The following is a 17,116-nucleotide window of genomic DNA, read 5'->3' as shown; positions in this document are numbered from 1 at the left end:
TGTTTTATAGAGAAAACAGAAGAGGTATTCATTTACTGGTAAATTCACAATCCAAAGCTTCGAAAGTGTTAGGGTGACCAGGCAGCTGGGATAAGCGGAAGACAGATATGGTGTGGTTGGGGCAACCGGAAGCAAATCCCTCCTGGAAAACCTGGTTTCTAACTTTCTTTTTGATTAGCTTTTTTTCTCCCCCCTCCCTCCCCTCCCTCCCCTCCCCTCCCATTACCAGAAAAATAATAGACATCATCAAAAACAAATGATAAACACTTATCTAACAATAACAGAGCTACAGTCTTCCCTTCAAAGTGCCGCACTATTTTTTTTTGACACATGAAATCCAAAGACAAACTTTTTTTCCTCTATCATTTCTCACACACGAACACACCTCAGTCATCATCATGAACACAACTCATCCACACGTGTACAGGCATACTCAAAATGGGCTCAGACAGTGTTCTTTGAGTTTCTTTCTCCACAACTCTCTGGTTTTCACACACACTCTGTGGATTAGCTTACATTGACGTTTGAGATTTGGGATGAGGGTAGAGGACAAGCTAGAGGGAGGGGGGTAATGCAGTGGATTTCTAATGGATAGGGGCTTAGGGGATATAATGGGGATGGGGTGATTTGGGGATCAATATGACCCCGCTGAATACAACATGGGAGCAGCAGCATCAGCACGTATGCACACTGTGCTGGATAGTTCAGGCACACGTAAAAAAAAAAATGCCTAAAGTTAATGCTTCCATCTCCAGTTACCACTAACAGCAACCACATCGACAACAACATCCACTTCCCTTAATACAAAATGAAATAAAAAGATACTCAACACATTTAACAGTGACAACAGAATCAAAGTGCAGACTGTTTCTGGCTGCACAGCTTTCTGGGGATTTTCTGTGGGTCCTCACTCTACCAGGTGACAGAACAGATTGGCAACAAAAAGGTGTTGCATGCTTGAATACTGAAACGTTGTCCTGGGTGCCTCCGGTGTCGGTGCTCAGGCCCGGAGCAGGAGTTCACGCTAGGCTGCCCTCTCTTGGTCAGTTTTGGCACTGCAGGCAACATGAACTAAGTTTGTGTATCCACTTGTAGTTTGAGATGACTTTCTTCAACAGTTCTTTTTTTTTTTCCTCTCTCTTGCTTTCATTTGTTCTGATCCTCTTCTCAAAATCCATCCAAAGAGCACCGTCACAACCCAGGGCTTCTCACATCTCTTCCACATTTTTTTGTTGAATCCCCCTCCCGTTTGATTTTCTTTTTTTTTTTTCTCAAGGTGCCCCATAATGAGTAACGACAATAACAGTAAAAAGACAACAATAAAAACGCCAAAAGCACTTCATGTCATGTAGCGGGTGATCGCTCTCAGAGCGTATAACAGTTCTGCCTGCATTCGCGCTTCCATAAGAAGCAGATTAACGTGGACCTGCAGGAGAAAAAAAAGAAACGTATTAAACACTGTACATTAATCAACAAATTAAAATAGCTTTAACACACCAGGCCATATCAGGATCTTACCTTCTCGGAGTGCTGAAACTGCCTCCAGAAACTCTCATACATTCGTTTGGTGGTCTTCTCAGGGCTACACACCATTGTCTTGATATAGATCTTAAAGCTACGGTCCAGAAGCTGGTTTATCTCCCCGTAATCATAGTCATCATACCTGAAGAACACAGAGAAACTGTGTGAGGCAACAGTGCCGAGCATGGCGGCACATTCTACAAAATAAAGGTAACATCAAAGAACAAGACAAAGAGTCCAGCGACTGACCTGATGCCAAACATGCAGTGGATGTAGTTCCAGATTGCCCTGCGTAGCATACTCGTGTCCACATCCTTGTGTGTTGCCATGGTGTTGTAGGTCAGATTGTAGGCCATCTGGAACTTCTCGTCCAGCATCTGACCAACATCAGGGTACAGTCTGTTAACCAGGGAGAAACCGTGATCCTCCCAGCTGTAGTCCTGGAGAAAAGAGAAAAGAGAAGTCAATGACAGTCATATGGATCATCCGTTAGTGTACTTTTAAATCTGGTCTGTATCTGATCTCTACCTGCACTCTGAATGTGGGCACATGTTCCCCCCTCCTGGAGAAGTCCTTGTAACCGTAGCTGGGGTCCTCAAAGTGTCGGGAGATATCTCTGGAGGGGACACACTCTTCGTCCTCCGCTGTGACCACCAGCATGCTCTCCGTTTTCTCCCTCTCAAAGCGAGTTGCCATCTCTTCCTGGCTAGCTTCCTCGTCGTCGCGGCACTCCTGCAGCTGCTTCATGCGCTCCATCAGCACCTCCACCTCGCCACACATCTCCTATGGAAACAAAGAGCACGCCTACAGTTAGAAAAGAGTCCTACAGGAAGCATCCTCACTCAGCTGCATCTAAACACACAAACAATAATAAGTGCTGGGATTACACCTTGAAAGAAAACCATCACAAGCTCTAGCTCTACTGCACACACTCACCTGGTTGCCAAGCGGATCATCATGGTGATTAGCATGCCCGTTGCCATTGGCAATGTCACAGACGCAGTACTGGCTGAGGGAGGGGGGTCTGAAAGTGTGACCGCCGTCACAATGGATCTCGGGCGTGATGCCGCAACCGAAAGTGAACGAGGCTAGGGAGTGGTAGTGTGTGAGGAGGACCACGGCATGGATTAGCTCTGCAAGGGACCAGCTGTGCTCCTCTGCCTTCAGAAGGCGCTGGAAAAAATAAGAAAAAAATAAAATGAGTCTTGGTAGCTGGGGCCAAATAATGACTTCAATATCACTGACCTTTTAAGAAGTTGGAAAATGTGTTTTAACCCTTCCCTTCCAATTTATTGTCTCTAGATTTTCCACCCCTCCATCACTATACCTCTACAGCTACAACTCCCAAATCCTTCCAAAGTCCTACAGCTGCAGCTATACTCTAGCCTCCACCCATGATCTCAGCCCGTTACGCAAGACTTCTCATGTCCAGCCCCCGACACCATGCCCGTCCTTCTCACCTCGATGTGTTCCTTGGTGAGAAGCCAAGGTCGGTGGGCCAGAATTTTGTTGAGCTCCCCGAGCTGCTGCAGCTTCTGCGGGGCGTCATCCAGGCCATTCAGCCACTTGGGATCACCCCCAACCTGGAGGAAGTCGTTCACGTGGAGGTTGACCAAGTAGGAACACTGGTGTCTAGCTGCCGCCTGCAGGATCAGAGGAGAAGAAATTAACCATGAGATATTTCACAGCTTTTTGAGGCGTGGACTTGACATCAGAAGATAAACGCAACTGTACCATGATGCCGATGTAGTGTCGGTAGTGCAAAGACAGGGGTCCATCCATCTGCAGCAGGTAGTGCTGCGTCCGGAGAAAACTCCCTAGGTACTGCGGATGGAAGCCCATCACCAGAGAAATGTTATCAAGGCGACCGAGGGCTGCAAACGCATCCTCAAATATCGACTGTGTCCTGGCGTCCACTTTACTGATTTGAAGAATCTAACAGGAAAAAAAAACAAAAATAAATAAGTTCTTGATATACATTTCACATTTGCAAGTGAGTTAAAAGTCTCCGGTGAGATTACAGATTACATACGTTTTTTACCTCTTTCTCGGGGATAAATCTGCTTGGTCCGTTTCCTAAGGGTCTTGGGATCCTTACTCCCAAGTCCTGTGGGTCAAAGAAATGAGAGAACAGATGCACTTTAAATACCACAGGAGAAACGGAGGAAACGCTCCTTGTACTTTGTTTGTCTGCGATCATCACTTCTCATTTTCTGTTGTCACTGTATTGTTCACCAGTGAGGGAAATCTCAGGCTTTGTTTATCACCGATTATTTACTGAATAAAAAAAAAATTGCGATTCAAGGTTTTCTCATCTGCAAGTCAATATACGAATGCAAAAAAAAAAAAAGATTAAACTCTAGAGTTGAATTATTAATGGAGGAATTCAAACGCACACTTTGCCTTCATGCAAAATGTAAAACACAATAGGACATTTGCATTGCCTCTTATTGTGTCCTGTAACTTTCCGCTGCTTGTCGAGACATGTCCACTAGCGGACACCGTCCCGCAGCGGACATGAAGAGGATGAATGAATGACCAAATAAAAGCATATTATTCAGAAATGACACTGGGTTAAAAACATGACTTGACACCTCTCAGTTACACGTCTGTGTCTGTGGGAATTTAAAACACAGAAAACAGACGCAGAGACGATTTCCTGACCGATGACCAGAAACTCTTGTTACTCGTAAACAAGTATGCACAAAAGACTGCACTGCAGCTTGTTTGTTCAAAGGGAAAACGTCGCTTAAAAACACCAATAATGTGACATGCTCATCTATATCCCAACACCAGAGGGAAGCTTTAATAGCCGTGCGTTTACAAAGAGTGTTATTTGCTCCTGAAGCCCCTTTTCTTTCTTTCTTTCTTACCTTTTTGCTATGCCGTTCACAATGGGTACATATCTTTAACAGGTCTGTCACTGCAAAATAATTATTTTCCACGTTTTCTGCCGGTGCGACTGCGTGCCTCATCGCGTGTCCTCGCTGCACTTTGATTATTTGAAGGGAATAAAAAAAATTAAAACGCGTATTTTCTGGATGGCTGTTTCCTCCTCTCTTTGTTCCTTGAGGCACTGGGTAAAGTGCTCGGCAGTCAGCTGTTGCAGCCCTCCAGCAGAATACCGTCCTCTCTAGCTCATACATTCGGTAAATAAGTCGAGGCTCGTGTGATTGACGTGCTCGGCGGCCAATCGGGTTGCGAAAACAGCCTCACAGCAGCCAATGGCGGCGGGAGGGGGCACGTGTGGGCGGAGCTAAGCGTGAGGAACGAGAGGGGAGGGAGGGGGGTCCTAAACGTGAGCAGAGAGAGAACAATCCCCCCCTCTAAGAACATCATCACTTCTCTCTTCTTTTGTTCCCTGCTGCTGCCATTGATCATGACCGAATTTACTGTATGTAATGCATTTGACTCTGTATGCAAAATAATGGCAGCAATCAATTCAAGGTAACTGTATGATTGACTTTCCACCCGATCACTCCAATCAATTCTTTAATCAATTCTCGTGGTGTGGAGAAACTAACTCTGCAGGATTACTCAAAACTGTTTTCTGTAACGCTGCCAAATGTCACTGGAAAAAGGCATGTTTGTGGTATCTGTGTGTTCATCTGTGTTAAGTGCATTTAATGAAAACAACAACAACACAAATCCAGTTCTAGCATGAAGCAGCAAAGTCCCCCTGTTGGCTTCTTGCTGCACTCGGAGGTGGGGGGATGAACTGAGCTCCCATCTGTCCTTTATGAGCAACAGAAGAAGGTAGAGGTCTGCTGTGTAAAGATCAGCATCAGCACGCACGCCACACAGCGAGATGGATAGCTGCAGGACCTGCCGCAACAACAACAGCCACTTCAGTTAGTGGTTTTGCACCACAGCCTATCAGACCACAGATAATGTGATCCACCTATCAGCCTCAGCTGAAGGAGTCCTTTAAACGCCAGAAGGAAGCAGAAACAGGGAAGGCAGTTCTTATGGCTTTGTTTATCCCAGCTTGGCAATAACACGTTCATTGGAACAGTGTTTAACTGGTTTATCACACCGCGGTGGTTAAAAAGTCAATAATTACTTAGAATGATATCGGATGAGATGGACTGAAAACAACACTGTGTACCGCAAATTTTATATTACACTGCAATAGCCACCTTATTTCATACAGACAGGTCTGTTATGGACATGATTTGTACCAGAAGTGGTGTACTTGTTTTTGAGATTCCTGGTAAACAAGAGATAAACGGTTGTAATTTCATGCGAAAGCACATGTGAGTCAAGTGTCGTTTCCCCCTGTGGATTGTCAGCAACCATATTACAAAAGCATCCACATACTGACCAGTGTGCACACACATACATGCACATCTGTGCGTCATGTTTCTGTGTGAGATTTCAACATGACACAAAAAATGCTTTTCAGAGATTTCACAGACACATTTTATGGGGAAAAAAACTACATAATGGGTTTGTGAAGTTGAACTTTTTGTGAGATGCTTCACTTCATCCTTACTGCAACAACTCCTGTGTGCGTAAGTGTTTGGGTGAACTGTGTTACCCAATAAAAACCCAGTAAAAAAACTGACAAACAAGTAACATTTGGTAACGATGAGGACATGGTGAGTGGAAGCAAAGAAAAGGCAAGTATGTCCCTGTGCACTACGATCAAGAGCCTGCCCGGCCAGTTTGGCAACCGACTGCAAGTCCGCAGCCCTGACAGTTAGATAGCACAGTATTCAGCAGGTTCATTGTGTGAATCGAGCCAACCGCCCCCCGGTCCCTCTCCTGATGGCACAGGGTGGGGTGCGGGGCAGCAGTAAACATGTTCCCAGGGCTGGAGTCAGCACTCCCAGGGCTGCTGGGAGCCCCATGGCTCAGCAAAGCTGCAGAAGAGGCTGGTCAGCGTTAGGGCTTACGACACACCAAACCTTTTCACATAAAAGCGCTTAGGCTCGGGGGGTCCGGCCTCGCGGACAGGGCCAAACACCATTGTCATTGGGCATGCACTGACTACTCTGTAGGCTTTACTGTACTCACATCAGGAGTATCTCTGTGTGTGCAGTGACCCAGGAATATCTGCTCCTTCCTACATCAAGGCTGTGACTACACGTCCTCCAGGTCACTGTCTTTGGTCCAAGTGATAAAAAGTTTCATGTTCGTGGTTGGTTCTCAGAGTGAAATATTGCAAAAGCAAACTTGTAAACAAGTTTCATGGAATTAATAAAAGTTTGCGTAATAAACAACTTCATCAAAACACTTACCATCCATGTACTATTTTATGGATGTTTCTTTAATGGAAGAATTTGGAAAACTCCAGAAAAAACCTCCTAACTGACCCTTGAGTTAAGATGTTTTTTGTCCAAGTATACATCCAGTTCCAATCCCTGTATCTTTAGATAAGTGTGTTGAACTTGTTTGCAAACTTGGACTTCATGTCTCTGGTGTTGATGATGTAAGAAAACATAAAAAAAGAATTAGACTGCAGACTTCAGTACATTATGCCTGACTGGTTCATAAGACAGGTGTCTTCGCAGGAGTCTGGAGACCTACATCTTTAGGTGTCTCAGTTATTTGATGTCCCTAACAGTGTTTTTAGTTGGCTAATGGCTGTGACGTGAGGAAATGATCTGAACCACTCCAAATAAGCTTGTTGTGATCATGCACAAGGGGGCTGAGAGACTCATTAGCTGTTGTGGAGGATAAACCAGTGACCTTTTGGCTACAAGATTGGCTACTAAGCCATCGTGACACCCTGGATATGTAACTGTGTGTGTGTGTGTGTGTGTGTGTGTGTGTGTGTGTGTGTGTGTGTGTGTGTGTGTGTGTACAGACGTTAGGACAACATTGGGATTTCAAAGCCGTGACATACTTTAAACAGGTGAGTTATATCAAAAAAAACAAAATCACCTCTCGTACAGTTGTCATGAACGGGGAAATTAGCTATAGAGACCAAAACTATTTTTTGCACCTGGCTGTAAACGTGTTTATTTCTGCTGTGAAGTTGCAGTTTAACATGGATGGATCGATTTTTTCCAGTTTTTAGCACTTCCGCGTTGACTCCATTTTTCAGCACTGGAGGATGCCATTGGAAATAATAACGCCCAGTATCGGACTTTGTGACTCCTCTTTGATTTTGCTACTCTATCACTACATTTGATCATTCACCATTATACCATAATTGCTTCTTGTGGCCACAGAGGCATGGTGTTCAGGAAACGTTTTGATGCCTGGCACAGTAGCCGTAGACACTTAATGCATACTTGACACACGAGAGCCTCAGCTTAAGCACATTTCATGGTGGAGGAAGCAAGATATGAAAGTTTAGAAACAGTATTTCTGGTTCTATCTAGGTGAAAAGATGGCTGTGTATTGCAGGAGCGGTTTAAGAAGTAGACATTTTGGCGTTCTGACCACTGTCTATGTGCTTCGCGAGCGAATGAGCTCCAAACGTTGTACAGCCAGCAGTATTTACGTCCACAGAATACGTATACGTTATATATAGCATAGTAAGTATCAGTCAACAAAGCGTGAAATACACACCACAGAAAGGAGTGAAACCATACTAGGTATAGAAAGTTCAATAAGTGATGCTTCCAGTGAGGAATTTAAGGTTTAGTGAAATACACCAGTAAACAGACATCTATAACATCACTGCCAAGTTATGAAGATTACTTTAGAAAAAGGATACTAAAACTGGACCAAACAATTCGTAGTTTTAAAGAAAAGTAGCATTTCATTAAGATCCAACTGTCTCCTGTTGATTATTATTAGTTCACTAAACCTTTCATAAGTTAGAAAGTATGGCAGCTACTTTCTCACACAAGCAGTTGTTTTTCCTTTATGAGTGAGGAGCAGAATTAAAAACAGACTTAAACCAATAAAGAGGATGATAAAAGTTAATAAGATTAAAAAAAACATGGAGAGGAAGCCATGCCAGACGTGAGCTCTGCACATATGTGTCTCAGCGCTGCGGCTGCTGTGTTTTCTCATGCAGCGAGATGCGAGGGAACCGCAAAAACTGTGGGGATGTTCAACAAGTGGCAGAAGTCCACCAGACCAGTTCAAACCTAACCTATCAGTGCACAGAGAAGAGGAAGCAGAAAACTCTCAAACACTGACATAAGCCTAGCAACAGGCTTCCACCAATCACGGGGCAGATCAACAGTTAGAGGAACCAATCTTCTCTGCCCTCTCTCTCTGCTCTCTTGTTTCTCTGAAAAAAGAAAAGAAAAACAGGGGGGGAAAGTTTTGCCAAGGTATGAAGTTCACTGAACAAACTAAGCTGGTTTGTTTCATAGAAAGTAATTCAGTTTCCTGATGTATTTGCCCAGTTATAAAACTTTTTTCTCTGACAAAAAGTGGCAAAATAACTGTCCTCTAACTTTACAGCAAACACAAAACCACATGGTTCAAATTAACCCAGAGGTTCACAACAGCAACTCTCATCTGCGGAAAAACAACCCGAGAATTTTCTTTCTCCATGTAAACAGATGAACTCTGAAAGCTTCAGTAACTGTATTTTACAGTAAATCATTAAACACTATAGATCTACAGTTGTAGGTGTAGTTTTAAACTTGTGCACAGAGTGAAAACTGCAGAGTGAGAGGGTATCCCCCACCCCACTCTTCAAACACGGCTCTGTGTGGAGCCAGGTTCACCTATCACAGAGCATTTAACTCAGCAAACTGGAGGGTTAACCCTTGCAGCAGACTTTTCTATCGTCTTACACAGCAGTAACCAGGGGCTGTTGTCAAAACATGTTGATCATAAGCTTCAGAATGATAATTGAGGGTTTCATGTATTGTTTCTTGAACCTTATTTTCATTTGATGTCAATGCTTGAACCAACGTGGGAACTAACTGGACCAGAGTTGCCTTTTGGCCCTCTTTGAGCGACTCTTGGTTCCTTTTCTTCAACTTTTTTTTCCCCAGTCGCCTCTTCTTCTGATCTGTGTGTTTTCTGGCAGGCTATCAGAGTGGAGCGGTCTCGCCAAGCGCCGGCTTTCCTGAGAGGAGAGGCGTGCCCCCCAGACCAGCAGGTCCTGGACAAGCGCACACCAACACTGGGAGGAAGCAGCGCTCCCTGGATTCTATGAAACGCAGAGGAACTGTGGAGACCTCAGGGAGCACAAGGAAAAGAGAAGAAAAAAAACCCTACACATCGAGGGACCAAAGATAACTCCTCTTTTGTGGCTTAATACTGCGTAAACATGTATGTACACAATTCCCTGAATAATCTATATGTACAGTGGGTTACAATACAGGAGAAAAGGCGTTGGCCTGCAACCCCTGTGTGCACGTGAGGAAGAGTGAGTTCCCGGGGATGTTATTCTAACAGGGAGAGGGCAGCTGTCACAATACAACAGGCTCCGAGAGAAAAGATCCCATAGAAAAACAAAAAATACCAAACCCTCCCCCTGCTATCTTTAGATTGATATGACACAGCCACCACAAATCAATGAAAAACTCGCCTGTCCTCTTTTCTCTACTATATTCTCTCTTTTTCTCTGATAACAAGCCCAGCTGTCCTTTGACTCCCCCTCTTCATAAAGTTTACTGATGGGAAACACAGGAGATAACACTGCGGTGCGAGTCCAGAGGTGCTGCCAAAAGTTCAAAAGAAATAACTCGGAGTCTTGCAAAGTATCATAGCAAAACTGTTTCAGATACTGAAGACATGCACGGTGAAATCTAGTGAAAGCTTATCTCTACTATTATCCAAAAACATGGGACTAACAAAGCTGACTTTACACCAGCATTAAGACTCGAACAGCCCCAAAGAAAACAGCCCCTCTGGTCGGACGCTGCTGTGTGCCTCCTGGCATGCACAGCTGTTTATTTTTCTCTCTCTGACAAGACCTCGGTTCTGCTGACTGTGCAAAAATGACTCATCTCACTGGGAAACTGGCCAAAAAGTTGTTGATCATCACCCTGTAATTCTAATGGGCAATGTAAACCCAGCACAAAAGAACCAACCCTTCACCTGTCTTTGTGAGAATACAGAACAGAGGTAATTCACTCCCCTAAATACCAATAAACAACAAGTTCACAACAGCAGCTTAAAGCTCCAGCTTCTACTCAAAAGCCCCTTTTCCATACACACGTGTTGGCTTGGCTTCACTCAGTTTGACTCAGCGCTTCAACCCAGCACAGCAAGGATTTGCATCTCCATTACAACAAGGCCACACGCTTGAAAGTATGTCTTTAACACGCTCGCCTTGAGTTGATGGCGTTCAACAGCAGCGGGCTGATCCAGGACTGGGATAAAGTGGTCAAAGGAGCGGCTTTAAACACGGTTGATAAACGCATTTAATTTCCTAGAAATTCTTTGCAATAAAAGCGATTAATTCAATTCAATATTATTTACAGTGCCAAGTCATAACAGAAGTTATATCAAGACACTTTACATATAGAGCAGCCAGTTAATGACCACACTACGACTTATTCATGATTTACAGAGACTCAACAATTTCCCCATGAGCAGCAACAAGTCGCACTATCTTTAATAAAAACTGTAATAATTATTATAGTTATTATATACAGTATAAATCCATCAATGTTGTGCTTGTTTTGTTGTACCAGGGCTTAAATAGGTTATAATTATGCTGTGAAAACAGCCTGTTTAACATGGGGGTCAATGAGAAATTATTCTATACTGAAACCTGCCCCTAGTGGACACTCAGAGAACTGCAGTTTTTGGCACTTCCTGATTGGATCAACCAGGAAGTCGCTGTGGTGGAGGCTTGGTTGAAACAAGTAAGTCGATGAACTGTTATAAAATAGAATAAGAAGCTTCAACAGTCCTGCGAGCAACGATCTTCAGCAAAGATTAGAAACCATCGCACTCCTGTTAACGCCTGTTCCACTTCCACCATGGACTCTCTCAATCTGTAACCTTCACCAGGACGCATTTTGATTGCAAAGTTGAGAGTGGATGTGATACTTCTGGACTTTGGGGGGGCGGGGAAGCGATATGGCCTAATCGCTGCCCTCAGAACCATTCTGGCCGTCTCCTGTTACTTCATTAATAGGCAATGAGCCCCGGTACTGAATGGCAGAACAAAATAGCCGGCAGAACCTCATTTAAGTGCAACGTCATGGCAACTGCCCCATTAATGTTTAATCGTTTATGAAATGTCTGTTTGATTAGGTGGAAACTCGATCCCCTTGGTCGCTGTCCTCTTCACCCACCGTCACTAACTTGACATTTTCAATCAGTTTAGATTATTTTAAGACGTGGACGGTTTGTGTAACACTGAACAGTGGAGACAGAAGAAGAACGGCAGAAAGAGAAGCTGGAAATCAAATCAATGACTGGTGCAAAATGGTAATATTAAAGTTAAATATAACTTAATACTATTTCCTCATAGCGACTTAAATCTCCCCCATACTCAACATAAGATAAAAGGTTTAAATCAGTTTTTCATTTAAAAGTGTAAACAAAGATTCATCCGATCATAAATATGCACTTGATGGCTACAACACAGACTGAAGCTAAAGCTGCAGGTCACTGGAAAACAAAATCTACATCCTTACCAGTTAAATGATCCATGATCTAAAGGAGCAGCATTGTTCTTGTGTTGCAGAATAGAGTCAGTAAACACTAGTACAAAGTGGGATAAGGGAAATGTATTATGTATTGATTACTGTATTCCTACATAACCCTGTCTGTATGCTGAGTTTACATACTTGGACAAGCAATGCAAATGCTGTGGGTTGAGTGAGTTTTAGCGTTCAGATTTTTAACTTTTATGTTGAGGACGAACCAGTGTGTTTGGTAAACTACCACCATCTCGATAACAACTTTGGCTGGAGTTGCTGGAGTGTAAACAACCTCAAATCCAATTAGGGAAGGACAAGCCTGCTAATACTACCTAACAATGTGATAAAGCATTAAAGCTGCACACTAAATGTGCTTTCATGAAGAGATGTTGTATTTTTAACCAACCTGTAACCTTATAAACCAATGTAGTATGAAATGCTTCTTTGCTTTGGAGGTAAGCTAGATATCCATATGCTGTCGGTCACTTCTTAAATTAGATCAGATACACACTTGTTCTTCTTGTTTACCATGCTAACAAAAAATACACTGTCTTACAAACCCTGAGGCAACATGGGCTGATTTCTACGACAGCGTATGAGGGCCAAATTAAGACCCGGGGAGGGGGGTAATATTTCAAACCTTTGGCGTCCTTCATTCTTTCTTAACTTCAAAACACAGTATTATTTTATTACATTATTATTGTTGTATAATATTTTTCAGAGTTTGCTGCAGACATAGTAGCCTACACGGCATGCAGCAGTGTCTGTGTTGATCCTAAAGCGATGTAGTTTAACAGGGAATGTAAAACAAAACACTATTTTCCAACTTTGAATCTTATAAATCTGCAACTTTTTCCTCGAAATGTTACCCCCCTTCCCTGGGTCCATCATTTTTTTTTTTTTCGAAGGTTTCCCCTCCAAGCTCCACCTGTTTAATTTTTTACTTTCCTGGGTGAACTCTCAATCAACCAGGCCAGCCAAGGGTAAATAAGAGGAGTCTGAATAACAATATTTTACCTTCTAATAAACTGAAGTGTACAGATTACAGCTGTGGACTCTTGCACCACAAGTTCAACTTCACACAGGTCCAATATGACGTGCTTAAAATATACTCAGTGAAGTCGGCAGACAATGTGTGCAAACACAAGAGGGACAAGTACCAACATACACAAAGTCACAGTCGTCATGTACATTCATGTCCTCTTGGGACTATGCCCAGTGAGTTCCTCAAACACCAGCACATGACATGAGATCATGAGTTTGTACTGTCCAAAACAACACTGGAAAAATGCAGAAAATGATTACTGAGGCCTAAAAATATGTCCATACATCCTACCGGTTACGCAAACAGTGCATGCTGAGTCATTCACATGTCTCACAGTAAACTTAAGTAAACTGAAATTACAATACCTATAAAGTTATAAAGATGCTTTATAACAATTAAATCTAAGTATAGCAGCTTTTGCAAACCATCACTTGATGTAGATATTTTAGAGAGAACATGTTTTCATGATTTCATGAGCACAATATACAGTCTACGTTTACAAATACGTGTTTTTGCATTTTTTTATGATTACATGCAGTGTTTGCTTGATGAAATTAAACACTGCATGTAAATGTATTTCTAATTAAATATTAATACAAAAACTCAGACTCTTTAAAGACAAATATTCCAATAATATCTGTGTTTTTTAATTTATTTTAACAATGAATCCATCTTAAACTTTTCTGAACCCTCACTTTAAGAATCTACAGTGTCACTTCTACAAAACTCCCCATGGACCTCACAACCCTGTGTGTGTGTGTGTGTGTGTGTGTGTGTGTGTGTGTGTGTGTGTGTGTGTGTGTGTGTGTGTGTGTGTGTGTGTGTGTGTGTGTGTGTGTGTGTGTGTGTGTGTGTTCGTGTGTGTGTGTGTGTGTGTGTGTGTGTGTGCGTGTGTTTGTGTGTGTGTGTGTGTGTGTGTGTGTGTGTGTGTGTGTGTGTGTGTGTGGTCCTCATGCCACAGGTAGTGTTTGGACATATTTGCTCTGTGGTTAATCAATTACAGGCCTGTGGGACCAAGAAAAGAACAAACCAACAGCCGAAACTCTTCTGTATCGTTCCCCTTGTGGACTCCGATTCAAATACCTCACTAACTTTGAAGTGTCAGATATAATTATGAGATAAGATGGCTTCTGTCCAGCGTACTGTGGTGAACGGTAACATAAGTCAATCAGTTCATGCAGCAAGTAAAATATTGTTTTGCAATCAGATCAGTTCTTACTTTATATGTTTATATCAAGTATTTTGTTTTCTATTATTGTTAAAAAACGAGCAAACAGATAACCTGTTAATTTCTGGGAGCTGATGTGCAATAAGTGGTCTTACATAACTCAAATAGATAGACGCCATTGTTCCTCCTGGCAGTGTTCCCATTGGTGTCATGTTTGATAAAGACTGATTAATCTATGAGTAAGTTGATAGTCAGTGATAGAATGCTGTTTAGTGAACTCAGCTTAATTGGCATTGTAGCTCGACTGAGTCAGTGAAGTCGGAAAGTGTTGAGTACTCACATTATTTTTTTAAAGGAGGAAGAAAAAGGACAAGCACATCATGACAAAGTAAAGTCAGCACCCAAGAGTGAAGAAAAGTAAAGCGATCCATTGTTTTTGTAATCAAAGACAAGGTCTTTTAAAATACAAAGCTCTTAACGCTGCTTATATAATTTAGATCAGCAGCTGCAGAACTTTTCAAATTTCATACTTTTTGACCAAATTAATGGTCTACTGTATCAAACAAAGGGCCCACTATCTAAATCTAAATGCATACATTTATACTTACTAGCTAATAAGACATTTATACGGGTCATAAGTGACAATCCCTCATCAGGGATTATGTCACACATAATGGATGTGAGGGTTACAGAGGGCATTCACATGAATGAAAAGATGGAGGGTGGAAAGAGTGATGAGAGAAGAGTGATAAAAGGTAAGAGGGCAGAGGGAGAGGATTATTTGACCAGTGTGGGAGAGAAAGCGCCTCGTACCTTTATCATGGATAAGCAAACACCCCACACCGTCTGGAGTGACATCATTGTCCCTGAGAATCAATAACCAGCCACTTCCTGTGCAGCAGGAAAATCGATGACTCTGTACACTAGATTACCTATCCGTGCCCACTCACCTGAGGAGGCACACACACACACAACTAATGCACACACTGTATTGCAGATTGCACATACACAGGGGAGCATTAACAGAAACAAACTCTGTGTCACAGTTTTCACCAAGGGGAACAGTATTTGTGCGGCTTCAGTGCAGCGTCAGCCCATTATGGGATTAGTGGCAGCCACAGTGCGGTGTAGGCCTACTGTTGAAGTCTAAAGGGGATAATGGCTATGCCAAATCAGATTTCTATCAGGTTTAACACACACATACACACACCTAAATATCAAAGCAGCATGGCTCAGCCGCAGTCCGCAAATCTCCCAGATCCCCCTGCTTTCTTCAGGAGCATTTGTCAAACTCTGTTCTTAATCTACAGTATATCATTATGCAATAAAGACTGAGTTCAGGTTTAAAAAGGTAATAAAAATGAAGAAGTGGGGCCTAACAACATTTTGCACCACACACGTACAAAGGCATTTAGCATCACTCAAAAAGCTTCTCGTAAATTTTGTCACCCATAAATGAGTGTCTCTGTGGTATGAGCTTTAGGCACCATTCACAAAACTGTAGCTGGAAACGCTCGCAAGATTCTTTCATGAATCTTGCGAAAGAAGCTAAGATAGAAAAAAATGCATGGTTTTGGGCTTGTTTTCCTCGCTAAATGTCTGAGCAGAAGAGTTCTGCTCTGCACGGCTCTGAGATTGCCACTGTTCCCCTGTGAAAGCGAGCAGACAGCTATCTGACAGGACTGGAGGAGGGGATAATGAGTAACAGAGTTCAGCTAGGTCCCAAATCACCTGTGTGAGAGAGACAGAGTGTGCAACAGGAAGGAGAGGGGATAAGAGACGAGACAGAAATGGAAATAGAGGGCGAGAAAAGCATCAAACAACACTTTCACATCACACAAACTAAATACAGCTCAAAAGAAATGTGTGATCAGAAAAGTTATAAACTGACTCTTACTCTCGATATCAAAATTAAAGACAAAGAGACGAAAGACATCTATCTGCTGAGTGGGTGTATTTTGTTTCTACAGAGAACAAATGGGGTTTCATGATCACGTAAGGTACTGTATATTTCTCTTGTTGGGTTAGCCACAGCAGATCTTTCAGTATTGGTTTCCGTTCGGCACGTAAAACGAAACATGAACAGTGAGCTAACATGACAACCTCTAGTGCTCACCAAATGTCAGAGATGGCCTCGTGAGTGAAGATGGCCACCAATCAGTTGAATGATGACTTCTTTTTTTTTTTATAACATGCTGAAAACACAAACACAACTCCATGTGCTCATGAATAAGCAGCTGCTTCCTAAGTCACATAAACTGCAGCTTTGTGAATGAACTGGTCACGTGGATGTTGTAGAAATTTAAACAGCTTTGAATACAAATATGACACAGCATCCACTGCAACAAGACGGTTAAGGATTCTACGGGCACGACACTGCAAATACAAATGTAATATGACAGTTTGAGCCTTGACCTTTACCCACCTTCTACACACTCAACGTGTCCATGAAGGCTAATGATGTGATCCACAACAATAGTGTGCATGGATGTGTATGTGTGTGTGTGGCTTTGTCTGCAAGTGTGTGATTGCACACACGTCTGGAGAGGAAATGTATTCTCTTGATGCACCGGAGCAAAGATTTGGCCTATAGCCGTATAAATCCCTGACCCTCCACTAACCCGACTGTAAGGCCGAGTCAGCTCGCACGGCGCAGAGCACCGTCCTGCTGGGTGAGGGTGCGTTCTCTACGGGACTCCCACAGGAAAGCTCACACAATACTTGGCTCTCCTTGAGGGACACACACACACGCATATGCACACACACAAAGACAGATTAAGACAAACTTCAACACTCACAAATAAAAGGCAAGAACACAATCCCTCTCACTTATGTTAGATGTACACACACACACACACA

General features: G+C 42.8%; 1 protein-coding gene across 4 annotated transcripts in view; it reads right to left on the bottom strand.

Moving 5' to 3' along the window:
* Positions 1-223: 223 nt before the first annotated feature.
* The window catches only part of sesn1 (sestrin 1), a 52,010-nt gene continuing 35,117 nt past the window's right edge, over positions 224-17,116 (bottom strand). The window contains exons 1-9 of one of the 4 annotated variants that reach the window (XM_083934122.1): positions 4,395-4,631; positions 3,554-3,628; positions 3,256-3,456; positions 2,982-3,164; positions 2,458-2,694; positions 2,050-2,304; positions 1,771-1,961; positions 1,519-1,663; positions 224-1,426 (exon numbers count right to left, since the gene is read on the bottom strand). In XM_083934122.1, coding sequence (XP_083790248.1) covers positions 1,340-1,426; positions 1,519-1,663; positions 1,771-1,961; positions 2,050-2,304; positions 2,458-2,694; positions 2,982-3,164; positions 3,256-3,456; positions 3,554-3,628; positions 4,395-4,496 — 1,476 coding nt within the window. In that variant the 5' untranslated portion in view covers positions 4,497-4,631 and the 3' untranslated portion in view covers positions 224-1,339. Of the gene's footprint in view, positions 1,427-1,518; positions 1,664-1,770; positions 1,962-2,049; positions 2,305-2,457; positions 2,695-2,981; positions 3,165-3,255; positions 3,457-3,553; positions 3,629-4,394; positions 4,632-17,116 lie in introns of those variants that run through there. The other 3 variants (XM_083934123.1, XM_083934120.1, XM_083934121.1) reach the window with 3 other exon arrangements.

The sequence above is a fragment of the Echiichthys vipera genome, assembly GCF_963691815.1.
Source record: "Echiichthys vipera genome assembly, chromosome: 19".
Classification (NCBI taxonomy): Eukaryota; Metazoa; Chordata; class Actinopteri; order Perciformes; family Trachinidae; genus Echiichthys; species Echiichthys vipera.
This window is presented reverse-complemented; position numbering and strand designations above follow the sequence as displayed.